Source organism: Crinia signifera, chromosome 11, assembly GCF_055691185.1.
Source record: "Crinia signifera chromosome 11, ASM5569118v1, whole genome shotgun sequence".
Classification (NCBI taxonomy): domain Eukaryota; kingdom Metazoa; phylum Chordata; class Amphibia; order Anura; family Myobatrachidae; genus Crinia; species Crinia signifera.
In genome coordinates this window covers 3263418-3275876 of record NC_139227.1, presented here as the reverse complement: position 1 = coordinate 3275876, position 12459 = coordinate 3263418, and the positions used below count along the sequence as shown (strand labels likewise).

The following is a 12459-nucleotide window of genomic DNA, read 5'->3' as shown; positions in this document are numbered from 1 at the left end:
CTTTATCCTACTGCTTCAGTTTGTAAAAAATACAATTTGAAATGGTGTTGAAGTGTATTGATTGTGTATTTGCATGGATATGTGTATTTTAAATTAAAAAAATGTTTTAATTGTTATGTAAGCAGTGTGAGCCGTTTTGTTTTGGACACTGCATTATAGGTGGAGGATGACGCTTTAAGCCACGTATGTCCAAAGTGTGGCCCTCTAGCTGTTGTGAAACTACACATCCCAGCACGCCTTGTCATAGTTTTAGCATTCCCTAATAGAAATACTGTGGCAAGGCATGATGGGACTTGTAGTTTCACGACAGCTGGAGGGCCGTAGTTTGGACATGCCTGATTTAAGCGTTGGGGTTGTGGGATGAGGGAAGTGCTTGTTGAGTAGAGGCTCCTTTTAGGCCAGGCTCTCAAATAATGGCTGCCAGACCTTAGAACCCTACTCTAGTGTTTGAGCCCGTTTCTAAAAGTTGTTTCATTTTTGTTCTGTTTACTAGCATTTTTAACCCATCGTTCGCTGGCTGCCTCATAGCCTCATTGCCAGCCCAAACTTTCAATGTTCCCTACTATCGCCAACATCTAATTTGTCTTTCCAGCCTGACTGCCTTTCTTTGCCTGCCACCCGTCTCCACCACATAATATGTAATACAATACTACAGATTCATTGTTCTAATTGTTATGTTTAAATCGGTTTACGAGTATTTGTCAAATGTTTGTTTTTGTTTTTTTTTTCTCAGTTTTACCGTAAAGGGATTTCTCATCCGTTCCGTATATTATGCAACCCTTGGATGATTGACCACGCTGTGCTGTTAGTGGGATATGGGGAACGTAAGTGGTACACAGCCTTTCCCTGCTACCACCATCTTCTGTTTTTTCCTTATTCCTGAATTCTTTTATTTTTCCGCAGGTGATGGGAAACCTTTCTGGGCTATCAAGAATAGCTGGGGGCCAGATTGGGGAGAGCAGGTAACTCATTTACATGAGATATTACAACAGGGGAGGACTGTACGTTAAAGCATACTCGGTATAGCTTAAAGCATAATTCTTTGTCTTGTCGGTATTATCAGGATTTATGATGAATATAAACGAACATTGAATTGTTGGAGTGTTGTGGCTAAAACCCTACTATCCTGATGAACTGTGCATGCATTCCCGCTTTTCTAGGCTGCACGATTGGCCAGGATTGAAAGCAAGTAGTAAATGAAGGGAACAGTATTACCTCTGTCCTCAGGGCCAAGTCCGTAAATTTCCGTTTGATACAATCAACCATTATTCCTTCTCAAGTGGAACCATGGGGGTTATTCTAGTTCACTCTTTCTGACAAAATCCTTCTTAGATGGACAAAACCATGTGCACTACAGGTGGGGCAGATGTAACATGTGCAGAGAGAATTAGATTTGGGTGGGGTTTGTACTTCAAAGTGAGATCTATATTGCAGTGTAAAAATAAAGCAGTCAGTATTTACCCTGCACAGAAACAAAATAACTCACCCAAATCTAATTCTCTCTGCACATGTTACATCTGCCCCACCTGCAGTGCACATGGTTTTGTCCATCTAAGAAGGATTTTGTCAGAGAGTGAACTAGAATAAGGCCTTATGTGCACTACAGGTGGGGCAGATGTAACATGTGCAGAGAGTTAGATTTGTGTGAGTTTTCTGTGCAGGAAAAATACGGACTGCTTTATTTCTACACTGCAATATAGATTTTTTTTTTTTTTTTTAAGAAAAACCCCAACCAAATCTAATTCTCTGCACATGTTACATCTGCCCCACCTGCAGTGCACATGGTTTTGTCCATTTGAGAAGGAATTTGCCTCTAAGAGTGAACTAGAATAAGGCCCTATGTGCCGCTGGACATCACCATGAAGTCTGACCTCATACATCGTGACTTACAGATGCGTCCACATACAAGCGCCTTGAGTCCTGTTGGAGAAAGTGCACTATATAAATGAAGCTTACTTACCTGTCCTCCTGCCTGTGTGCCCGCCATGCTTCAGGCACACTATTGTATTCTCCCACCACGCCGTAGCAGATGGTAGGGCATGAAATACCACCTGTCAGCACATGTTGGCTCAAAAAAAGTGAAAAACACCATGTCGTCATTTTGACGCTCGACATAACCCATGTCAACCTTCAGTCATGTCGACTTAATGACCGTATCCTGTAATCACACCAGCATTCTGCAACATACATTTCTAGAAAGTGTGTCCTATTTGTATCACTAACATAACAAAAGAACAATGGACGGGGCGCCGGCGTTCCATGCAGTTGCTGTGTACAACTCCGATTAGGGATGCCAATCCCGGGGCATTTTTTCAATCCCGGGATCCGGGATTGAAAAATGCTCAATCCCGGGATTGGCATCCAAACCAAAAAGCCCATTATTAGCATTGGACCCACCTGAGCCGACCCGCACATCTACTTACATAAGGGAGCGGGCGGGCGGGCGGCCGGGAGTGGGTTTGGAGGTGCACGGTGCCTCCCGGCAAGTGCACCTCCATCGAAGACAGCAGGCAGGCGTAGGCGGGCGGTCACTGGTGACGTGTGGCCTGCGCAGCGTGACCTCTACTGTCACGCTACGCAGGCCGCACGCCGGGTCAGTTTACGGGAACAGCCGGGCAGCTTCTGAGCTAGTGCTCAGACGCTGCCCGGCATTAGACTGCATATGCGCAGTCTAATCCCGAAATCCCGGGATTGGATTCTCGGACTTTTTTAGGCCAAATCCCGGGATCCCGCCGATCCCAGGATTGGCCACACTAACTCCGATGCTTAGAATAAGACTTGTGTCCTATCTGCCAATAAGTCCTCATTATAAGAATACTGATCCCAAGTGTCTGTACACCGCGCAAGTGGCTGCAGCTAGGACACAAATAAGTCCTTCAATCTGAAAGTCCAGGAATCGCTACCCACGGTAATTAACCCTTTAAGTGCCAACGTCTCGTTGAGAGATGTGCAGAATATCCGCTAACAACGCCAGCGTCGCTCACATTTTATATATAAATGGTATAAATGTTGCACCTATTAGAGGTGCTCAGCAGAATGTGAGATTTCTTACTGTAACACAGATGTGTCCTCACATTACACCGAGTAGATTCCCCATATAAGATGGGTGGTAAGAAACCGCAATCCCTTTTTATTTTGGCCATGTTTCTAATAGATATTGTAGAAATAAAACTAGAATTCTGTCTTCTTTGATATTGTACTGTGGTGTCTTCCAGCTCCAGGCCTCAGGGACCCCATGTGCACATTTCACAGCTCTCCTAGCTGGTGCACAGGGGTATGCATTACTGGCCCGTACATTGTAAAAGATCCAATATTATCGGTCCATGAGGACTGGAGTTAGGAACCTGTTCTAGATAATGCTCTCAAAATCTCCATCCAATCTGTGATCCTAAACGGTGACCATATCGCCCATTATTTGCCTGTTGTTCACAAGTTCTGAGAGTTGAGCGTCCAGCCTGTCGTTATTGGTCAATTCTAATAGATAGTGATGCTAAAAATGGGTGATTTTCTGGTTTTCCGCACATTGACTTTGGCACTCTCTTCTTCTTCCTCAGGGTTACTATTATTTGTATCGTGGAACTGGAGCGTGTGGCATGAACACAATGTGCAGCTCTGCTGTGGTAGATTAATCTCCTCTGGATCATCCTTTACACTGAAATTCTGCTCTTCCACCAAGTTCTGGAGGTGTTTATGTATATACGGGTCTATACGTCTCCCACTAGGGTTCTAGATAACACATTCAGAATATGACGCCACATATCTTTGTCTTAGATCCAGAGCTAAATTTAGGGTCCGTTTTTTAAAGCACTTAACTAAAATACTATTTTAAATTAACATAATTTTAATCATTTTATGCATCCATAATACTAAATGGAAATGTGAAAATCAAATAGATTAATATTTGTAACTTTCTTGTTTTTAATATGTATTATTGGAAGTTTCCTTTCACTAGCTATGTCATTCTTATTAAACTGTGTAATGTAAAATAACTTTTAGTCATGGAACCCAATGCTGGTTCCATATCGCTATGTTTGAAGAGACATATACACTAGGCGGTGATGTACATAAACCGTGCAGTGCTGTCAGTGTTTATATGTGAAAAACGCATCCATGTAGCAGATTCATAAAAAAGGATATGTTTTACAGTATATTGCATTGTGTGTGACATGTGGCGTGGAGGTTGCTGGTTGTACAACACTACATTAGCTAGATATCACAATGAGAGAAGTCTGTGTATCACTGAATAAAACATGAGCAATCTTAGATTAGAAGCACAACTAATGTGTAGCTCAGTGGTTCCCAAACTTTCTGGACTCATGGTGCCCTAGAATATCAGAATTTTTTCACCGCACCCATAAGTTAATATTTTCCTATTGATAAATTTATTTAAAAAATATTAATTTTGGCACACCGCTTGGAACACTGCTTGGAACCACTGGTGTAGCTACAATGCTTATCCTTTTTCACTTCCCTGGACTGATCCAACAATGGTTTCTTCTCGATGGCTGAAAACCAATGACTATTGTTAGTTAACACAATGGCTTTACTGCAGCGAAAAATAATTTGGATTCTTATTAACTGTTAAAAATCGAATCCAGTATATTCAGGCTCAAATAATTACCATAAACAGAGTCCTGATAATGGGCCTTATTGAAGTCCGGAGCAGATTCTGCTACTGCTCGCATGTGTATGCTGGGGGCCGCCCAACGCACTGCAAGGCTGCCCAGTAATGCAATTGCAATCTAAATGCGATCCCATCTCCGCAATCCTAGCGATTGCATTGATTAGGGTGGACCTTTAGGCGCACTGCCACCATGTATACTATAGATGAGTGGGTTCGGATTTACTTGGTTATTATTGCAATTTTGGATTATTTCGATTGACTGTCATGTGCTTTGGACAACCGAGTAAAACCAAACCTGCTCATGTTTAATATATACCATTGCAGTGGCTGCATGTGAATCACAGCCACCCTGAAATGGTCCACACACACACACACACACACATACACACACACCTTCGACATTGCGCACACATGCGCAGAAGTACGAAAATCGTCTGATTGCAATTTTCACATTCAGCGTGCCTTTCTGATAAAGGGCCAATATCCTTCATACAGAAATTGCAGCTACTAAATAGTAACTATATATGGAAACTCTAAAGGCGACTTAGGGGGGTATTCAATGTGAGGGTCACGGCAGCCGAGCTTGCTTGACCGCCGTGACCCAGTCCCGTTCTCGATCAGCTCTAGCAAGAACATGCAGGCGGGATTCAATGTCCCGCCTGCTGGGGAGCGGGAAGGGGGCGTGGCTGCGAGTTGCGGCCGGGAAGAGGCGAGCTGCAGCTGGCTGTTCTCGGCAGAACGAACTGGACAGCTTGTGATTTCGGGCTCGTTCTGCCGAGATACCCTGCTCAATGCTGTTGGGGAAGACCGCATTGAATAGGGCCTGGCGGCCATCTGGTCGCCGGTGATTGAATACCCCCCCCCCCCCCTTAACCTTCACAAAGAGCTCATATTACAAATCCATTGCAGTTTCAATGATTTAATTGTGACTTCAACAAGTATAACATACATAAAAGACACTTGCACAGTTACTACATATGCAGACTTATGCCTAGAATAAATGAAAGCCTTACTCCATACAATGTGTAAGAAGAAGGACTTCAGTTAATTATGTCCCAGAAGGATTAATACATTCTCCTCTCCAGAGCCTCAGGATAGAGGCTTAATCGGTGTTAATATTATATATCCAATGCCGTACTGTATGATGAGACTAATCCCCAGCCACGATCATGTAGAATATCAAATCCGTGCTATAGCTGTCAGAATTATTCCGTCACCTGCCGCGAAGTCGCCTCCTTTCCAATAATGGGACAATTATTATTATTCACGTTTCTTCTTTTATTGTATGGAATAATGCTTTCATTTGATCTAGTGGCCATTTTGTATATTTATTAATAGTACCAGTGGTTTTTAGGTGTTTTACTTGCTGAACTCACAAGTAAATAATTGGAATTTTAATATATTTTATACATTTTATGAACTCATTTTGAAAGGTTAGAAGCCGCCTTTTACATTTTATATTCATCCTATTAAAGCTGCAGCAAAGGGCTCCCAAGAGCTCCTTGTTGGCAGGCGACTTTCTCCAAAACCACTGAATTAACCACTTTTAGGGGGTATTCAATCTCCTACTGTTATTCACGATGGGGGACATAGCCGTGTAGCGCTGTACATGTCCACAGAGATTTAGATTTGAGGAGGATGTGTCCAAACAAAAATCAAAACTGTGAAAAAAGAAATAAATCTGTCCAACATTTATGGGCTTTATGCAAACGTGGTCAATATTTATCCTGCATGCAAAAAATAAATGTATCTGCACCCTTTGCGTTACAACATGGCTTGCCCAGGGACACCACTTCTGGCGCTGTTTTCCTTTACTCCAAACTTAGAATAAGGTCGTTGGTATTGACACACGTAATCTAGAATAATATCCGTTTGGGTTCAAGGCTCTGTTACATGTTTCCAGTACTGAGGCGGAAGAGGTGAACTATTAAAATAAAGATGAGTTCATGCATTAATAATCAGAAGTATTTGGCGAACATCGATACCTCTCAGTATGATGGGGGATTCAATAGCTATTTGGGCTCCCGCTGCCAGAACAGAGATGTGCTAAAACAGTGTCTTTTCTGGACACCCAAATGGCACTTTTTGCGTCACAACCGCTGTGTGTGGTAAACCCCAGTGCTTTTGGGGCACCTACGGAGTAATGGGCACCCAATGAGAGCAGCCATTGAATGACGCCCGTAATAGATATCCCACATTCTGCAAGCTTCTGTCTATGGTGAGACCCAGTTTGATGTTCTCATGGAGTCATACGGCCACTTATTAATGTTGACTTAGTAGATTTCTTTATTTTTATTTGGTGCATAAGTTTATTTATGTCATAGTGTCTTCATGTGGTTCAGATGGATCCACTCAGAGAAGGATTTTATATAACTTATAAAGCACGTGCATACCATAGTACTGAAAACGTTTTTGGCAAGGACGGTATTTGTAATTAAATAGAAGAACAAAAAAATAATGATGCAAGTTCTAACAAAAAAAGAATGTACAAGATATTTATCACACACATTAATGAACACTGGCAGACAAACTGTCTCTCAGAATATCCCATTTGTCACCCGATTATCTCTCCTTGTCTTAATGACTTTTTTGTACCTTTCAATTCTAGGAGAAATACCTTTTTTAATATTGCTAATATCAAGATAAACAGTCAATGCAATTAACCCTACCATTGTCCGCAGCTGCGTTCTGATATATCAGCTGCAACAAGATTGTCTCCCACTTCCATTATTTGCAGCTTTATAAACCTAATGGCAATATTGCTTTCTGCAGTATAAATGGGAATCTGAGTAGATGATCACACAGCTGACATACTATAGCCGTGAGATAATGAATGAGGTACAGTCAGACCCTTTCATTGGCAACCAGCCGGTAAGAAGAAGCTAGAAAGTGAATCTGGTATCACAATCACATCAGGCCTCTGATTACCCACAGCAGACTTGCTTTAACAGAACTGTATACCCTCCAACATGACCCTCTCCAGGAGGGACACATTGCTCTGCTCCTGCACTTCCCTCTTGCCATCACCTGTGCTGAAACCTCTTTCTTATCAATTAACCTGTTCAACACAGGTGATGGCAATCATACATTAAAAGGGAAGTCCAGGAGCAGAGCATTTTGGCCCTGGTGGAATGGGTCCTGTCGGTAGGTATAGAACTGAATCAGTGGGGCTCAGAGTTCTCATTCCAAGAAAACCATATGGCAGTCCATACAATCGTGTTTTATGAACAGGTCTACACAATATGGCCAAATTGGGGACACACTAGTCATCTGGACTTAAGAAACAATCCAAATCTTAATATTTCAATGTAATTTCCACATACAATTCGCGCCTCCATCTGCTTATTACAGCATCACACAGCCTCTAGAGATCCGGAATATCTAGGGTTTACAGCAGTTGTGCTAAAGAAGATTTTATGTGTTGCTTACTGTCCATATTCTTACATTAACGATTGCGTAAAGTAACATAGAATGAATCCAGTGATAAATGTAGCTACAAGCAATGGTAGTTGCAGGTTGGAACAAGGCATAAAAGATCATCAGTGATCTGAGCTGTTATATTAAGTTGCTGCCGTTCCCATGAGTAAGCCATAGATAAGAGATAACCCAGTTATGACCAGCTCAGTCAGTAACCCGTTCCACCAGGCGTCACTTTGTGCTGTGCCCACACTCAGAGACTGCATTAAATCACAAAGGGGGAAGCCATATTGAATAGCTGAGATCTGGTCATTAAAACATTTTGTATATGTCAGCATTAATTCATTACAATGTGTATTGTTCATTACCAAATATCAGAACAATGTACTAATTCCCAACTGGTCCAATTATAAATAGCTTTCATGACTAATGAAGCACTGAAAACATTGTAGAGTCTTTCTTGGACAGATCGTCACTAATAGGCCGTTGCTCAGTTAGGTTCTGTGGGAATAGTGCTAAGGATGTATTAACCCAAGTACTAAGGATGCCTCATTTATCGCACTTCTCTTCCCGTCTGGAAAGTATTAGGCTTGGACACATGCTGTGAATGCAATCTTAAAGTTTATATATGGATAAGGAAAGTATGCAGTGTCACTTAAATGTGAATATCAAAGCTTGGCAATTTTCTTGATTCCATGTATTGATTTATAATATACACACATACTGTACATATGTTTGTGTGTTTGCACATTTAGGGTCTCATGCTGAGTTGACGGCATAAAACACAAGTGCAAAATAAATTCTGTAAAAGAGGCATCTTGCAGAGCTGGACATTACCACAAGATGTGTCCAGCTGGGCAAGGATATCAAATGCATGAGATTTACGAATGGAGAGAACAGCCGTATACGCAGACGCCCCAACAGGTGGCTGGGGCAGGTGTCTAAATGGCCTTCAGGGGCCCTGACCAGTCCTGGAGAAGGAAGAGTGCCCCCTAGTCGGGGACATACCTAATATTTTTCAACCAAGTTGTAACAAGTCTGTTGTGCACCCTTCTAGTACTGTATTACAGTTGTATTGGCATCAGTGGGAGGCATTCACATATATTTAGCCGGAATAAAAAAAAGTAGCCGATGATCATCATTTCCGTTATCCATTTTCACTTTGAACTGGAGTTTGAGTTGAGTAAGCTCTAGTGAACTGGAGGTTAAGTTTGAGGATGAGTAATCTCTAGTGAACTGGAGGTTGAGCACGAGTAAGCTCTAGTGAACTGGAGGTTGAGCACGTGTAAGCTCTAGTGAACTGGAGGTTGAGCACGAGTAAGCTCTAGTGAACTGGAGGTTGAGCACGAGTAATCTCTAGTGAACTGGAGGTTGAGCACGAGTAATCTCTAGTGAACTGGAGGTTGAGCACGAGTAATCTCTAGTGAACTGGAGGTTGAGCATGAGTAAGCTCTTGTGAACTGGAGGTTGAGCACGAGTAAGCTCTTGTGAATTGGAGGTCAGGCACCCACCTGTAATCAGCCTTTAGCAAAATTCCCTTTCTGCTCTCCTAGTCACAAGAACAAGAAGTCGTCATAAGTGCAAAATCTCAGTCAGCACCAAGAAACAATATGCAGAACAATTTTTGGTGCATAGCTAAAAAAGCAATTTGCAGGAGAAACCTGTCAGAAATTGCATTTGCGCCCACTGTAGCGGAGCTCCTTCCATGACTGATTTACTGCAGTGTTTTTGTTTTTTATTAGCATGTACATTACTTGCACTGAAAAGCAGTTTTTCTAAATGTTTTACTTCCGGTAATATTAGCTAACCTAGTGCCTAATTCAGCATGGATCACCGATTAGAGAAAAGGCAGTTGTTTGCGATAGTCGCCACCCAGAGAGAGAGAGAGTGAATGCCCATTGTGAAATTACAACTAGCAATGTATCGCAGATTCATTCGCAAAAACAGGCTTTTTCCATCTGCACCTGTCTCAAGGGTATAAGGGGGTATTCAATGTGCGTCGTGCTCCCACAGCCATCTCCCGATGGGGGAGATGGCTGCGGGGCCCTATTCAATGCTGTCTTCCCCGACCGTGTGTGTACCCACTATAAGGCTTCCACAAAGCTGCTAATGAACCAGGCTGGAAGTGGTCATTGCTGACATCAGAGACCATCCCAAAAGTGCTTTATAGGGCTTGCTTTTTGGCTAATACACCCAGAAAATGTCATGTTTCCACCCATAAACACGGGCTCTCAGTCATACTGCAATGGCAAAATGAGTCATTTCATAATCAACCATGTTGTGTAAACTCAAAATAATAATCCATGTTGATTTAGGCCCTTAGAATAATTGGTTTGCCAGGGACTATCTAGTTAGCCTCAATAAGCCGGCATGTGCCACAGCTTATCAGGGATCTTGTTTCACCTGCCTCAGATTGGCGAAGTGAAATCCCCGAAAGCAGACCAGCTTTCCTGTGAAATAATAGGGCTTTGGCTGCTAAAACACTCCGGATTCACTGAACCTGTGTGTTTTCAGGAGAACATGCTTTCATCTGGCAATCCTAATTTCATAACTAATAAAAACTTCGGTGAAACATTGAGGCTAATTGGATTCTGCCCCTAGGGGCAACCCATATGGTGTAGCAGTGTTAGCCAGGAATACCCCCAGCAGCATCCCCCCCACACACACCCTTTAGCAGATGGATACAAAGTGGGACAGGCAAAGGACAAGCTGAGTATTTCAATTGAGCAATTCTTGTGGCAATTAAACAATTATCATCTCCTTGTATTTGAACACCTATGCTAGGCAAATGAATAAAAAGGTTAACTGCATAAAACGGGTTTTATGATAAGATGTATAATTAATTTTGTTAAACTTATTAGTTTTATTTTAACCACTTTGTATTTGACTTGTATTATCTATAATGTTGTATTTCCAAATCAAATTCTTCCAATAAATATCTTTGTCTCTGATCTTCTTGTAATGTTTATTGCTCCTTTTGGTCACTGTCAGTACATCCTATTAGTTCAATTGTAAGCCCTGGTAGACAGAATCTGATTGGTTGGTATGGGCAGTGAGCCCCCCCCCATACCCCAGAAAGAGGGTGTGGTCTTGCAGAAAAAGACTTCCTTGCACCCCAAACAACTGTCACTGTATACTATATGCGTAACAATATATTCATTTTAATATGTGGACCGTTATCGTGTGCTCATTTATAGGTTAAACATTAGCAAGTGTTTGCGTTTTCCTCATGATCACCACCGGCAATACCACTGTATCAAGCAGTGAAAACAGTGGAGTAGTGCAGAGAATAAACACTATAGAGCATAAAAAAATATATATATATATTTTTTTTTTTCTTTGCTTCCCCTTTAATATTGGTGCGTTCCACCAGACTTGTTGCGCATTGTGATATCGTAGAAGACATAGCTCTGAGGGTGCAGCGCCGTCTGTTATATGCATATCTAACAGCGGCTGCGCAAGCTGAAGTGCACGGCACGCTCCATTGATACAGGTACTCCCTTCCGCCGTCCGTTTACTTCCGGGAAGACGGCGGAAGTGATCTTAGGAGGGAGGAGTGTAACGCAAATGCTTTCCAGTGACTTATATTTGCGGATTCACGATCCTCCCTTGGTTTATTTGCCACCAAGAATAAACACCCATATTAACGCAAGGATTCCACCTATATACCTTTACTTCTCATCCTGCTAAGTTCACTTTAAATCACTTTAACACACTACATAATATTTGATACTAGCGATTATCATGTGACCGGAAGTAAAGGTATGTCCGGTCCTCTCTTTATTACTTTGATTTTATCTAACTGTTACTGTTCATATAATTTTCTGAATCTTCTATGACTGTAATAAAACTTATTAATATTATATATACGTCTGCCTCCATATACTGATTATTCTAAATAGAAAGTGCATTTTTTGCAAGTGTCTCCTTTTACACACATGCTAACTGATTGCTGATTAGGAAGGGTATTTATACTCCAACCTGCACCCCTATCAGACACCTTTGATAAAGCTGCAGAAAGCAGTGAAACGGGTCGGGTTACCCTCCAACAACTCCAATGCAAAAATCGTTATATGCCAGGGGGTGTGGCCATAGGAAGTGGGCGTGACCATCTATAAAGGGGGGGTGGTCTTGACTCTTTCCACTAGACCACTACACATCCCAAACTGAAACTGACACACACACTGCATGCGCGCGCACACACGTGTGTATCACCGGTGGCTACTCTGCGAGCCCCGGCATCTGTGTCCTCCCACCCATATCAGCCCATCAGAGGGGGCGAGCAGGTCCCGGCTGCAATGGAAGAGGGAGCTGGGAGGGGTGAGCAGCTCGCACACGCAGCCCCCCACAGCCATGATGTCCCCCAACCAGACTCTCCCTGAGCAGGGGGAGGCACGCCTGCACGTCCCACCGACGTG

The 12459-nt window shown here is 42.5% G+C and overlaps 1 protein-coding gene across 1 annotated transcript in view; it reads left to right on the top strand.

Annotated features, from left to right (window-relative positions):
- LOC146045464 (cathepsin L-like) overlaps window positions 1-10694 on the top strand; it is a 33311-nt gene extending 22617 nt beyond the window's left edge. Inside the window, exons 12-14 of the mRNA XM_083164297.1 lie at window positions 734-824; window positions 904-962; window positions 3555-10694. Of these exons, the coding sequence (XP_083020423.1) occupies window positions 734-824; window positions 904-962; window positions 3555-3629 (225 nt within the window). The 3' untranslated portion in view covers window positions 3630-10694. The remainder of the gene's footprint in view (window positions 1-733; window positions 825-903; window positions 963-3554) is intronic.
- The last annotated feature ends 1765 nt before the right edge of the window (window positions 10695-12459 follow it).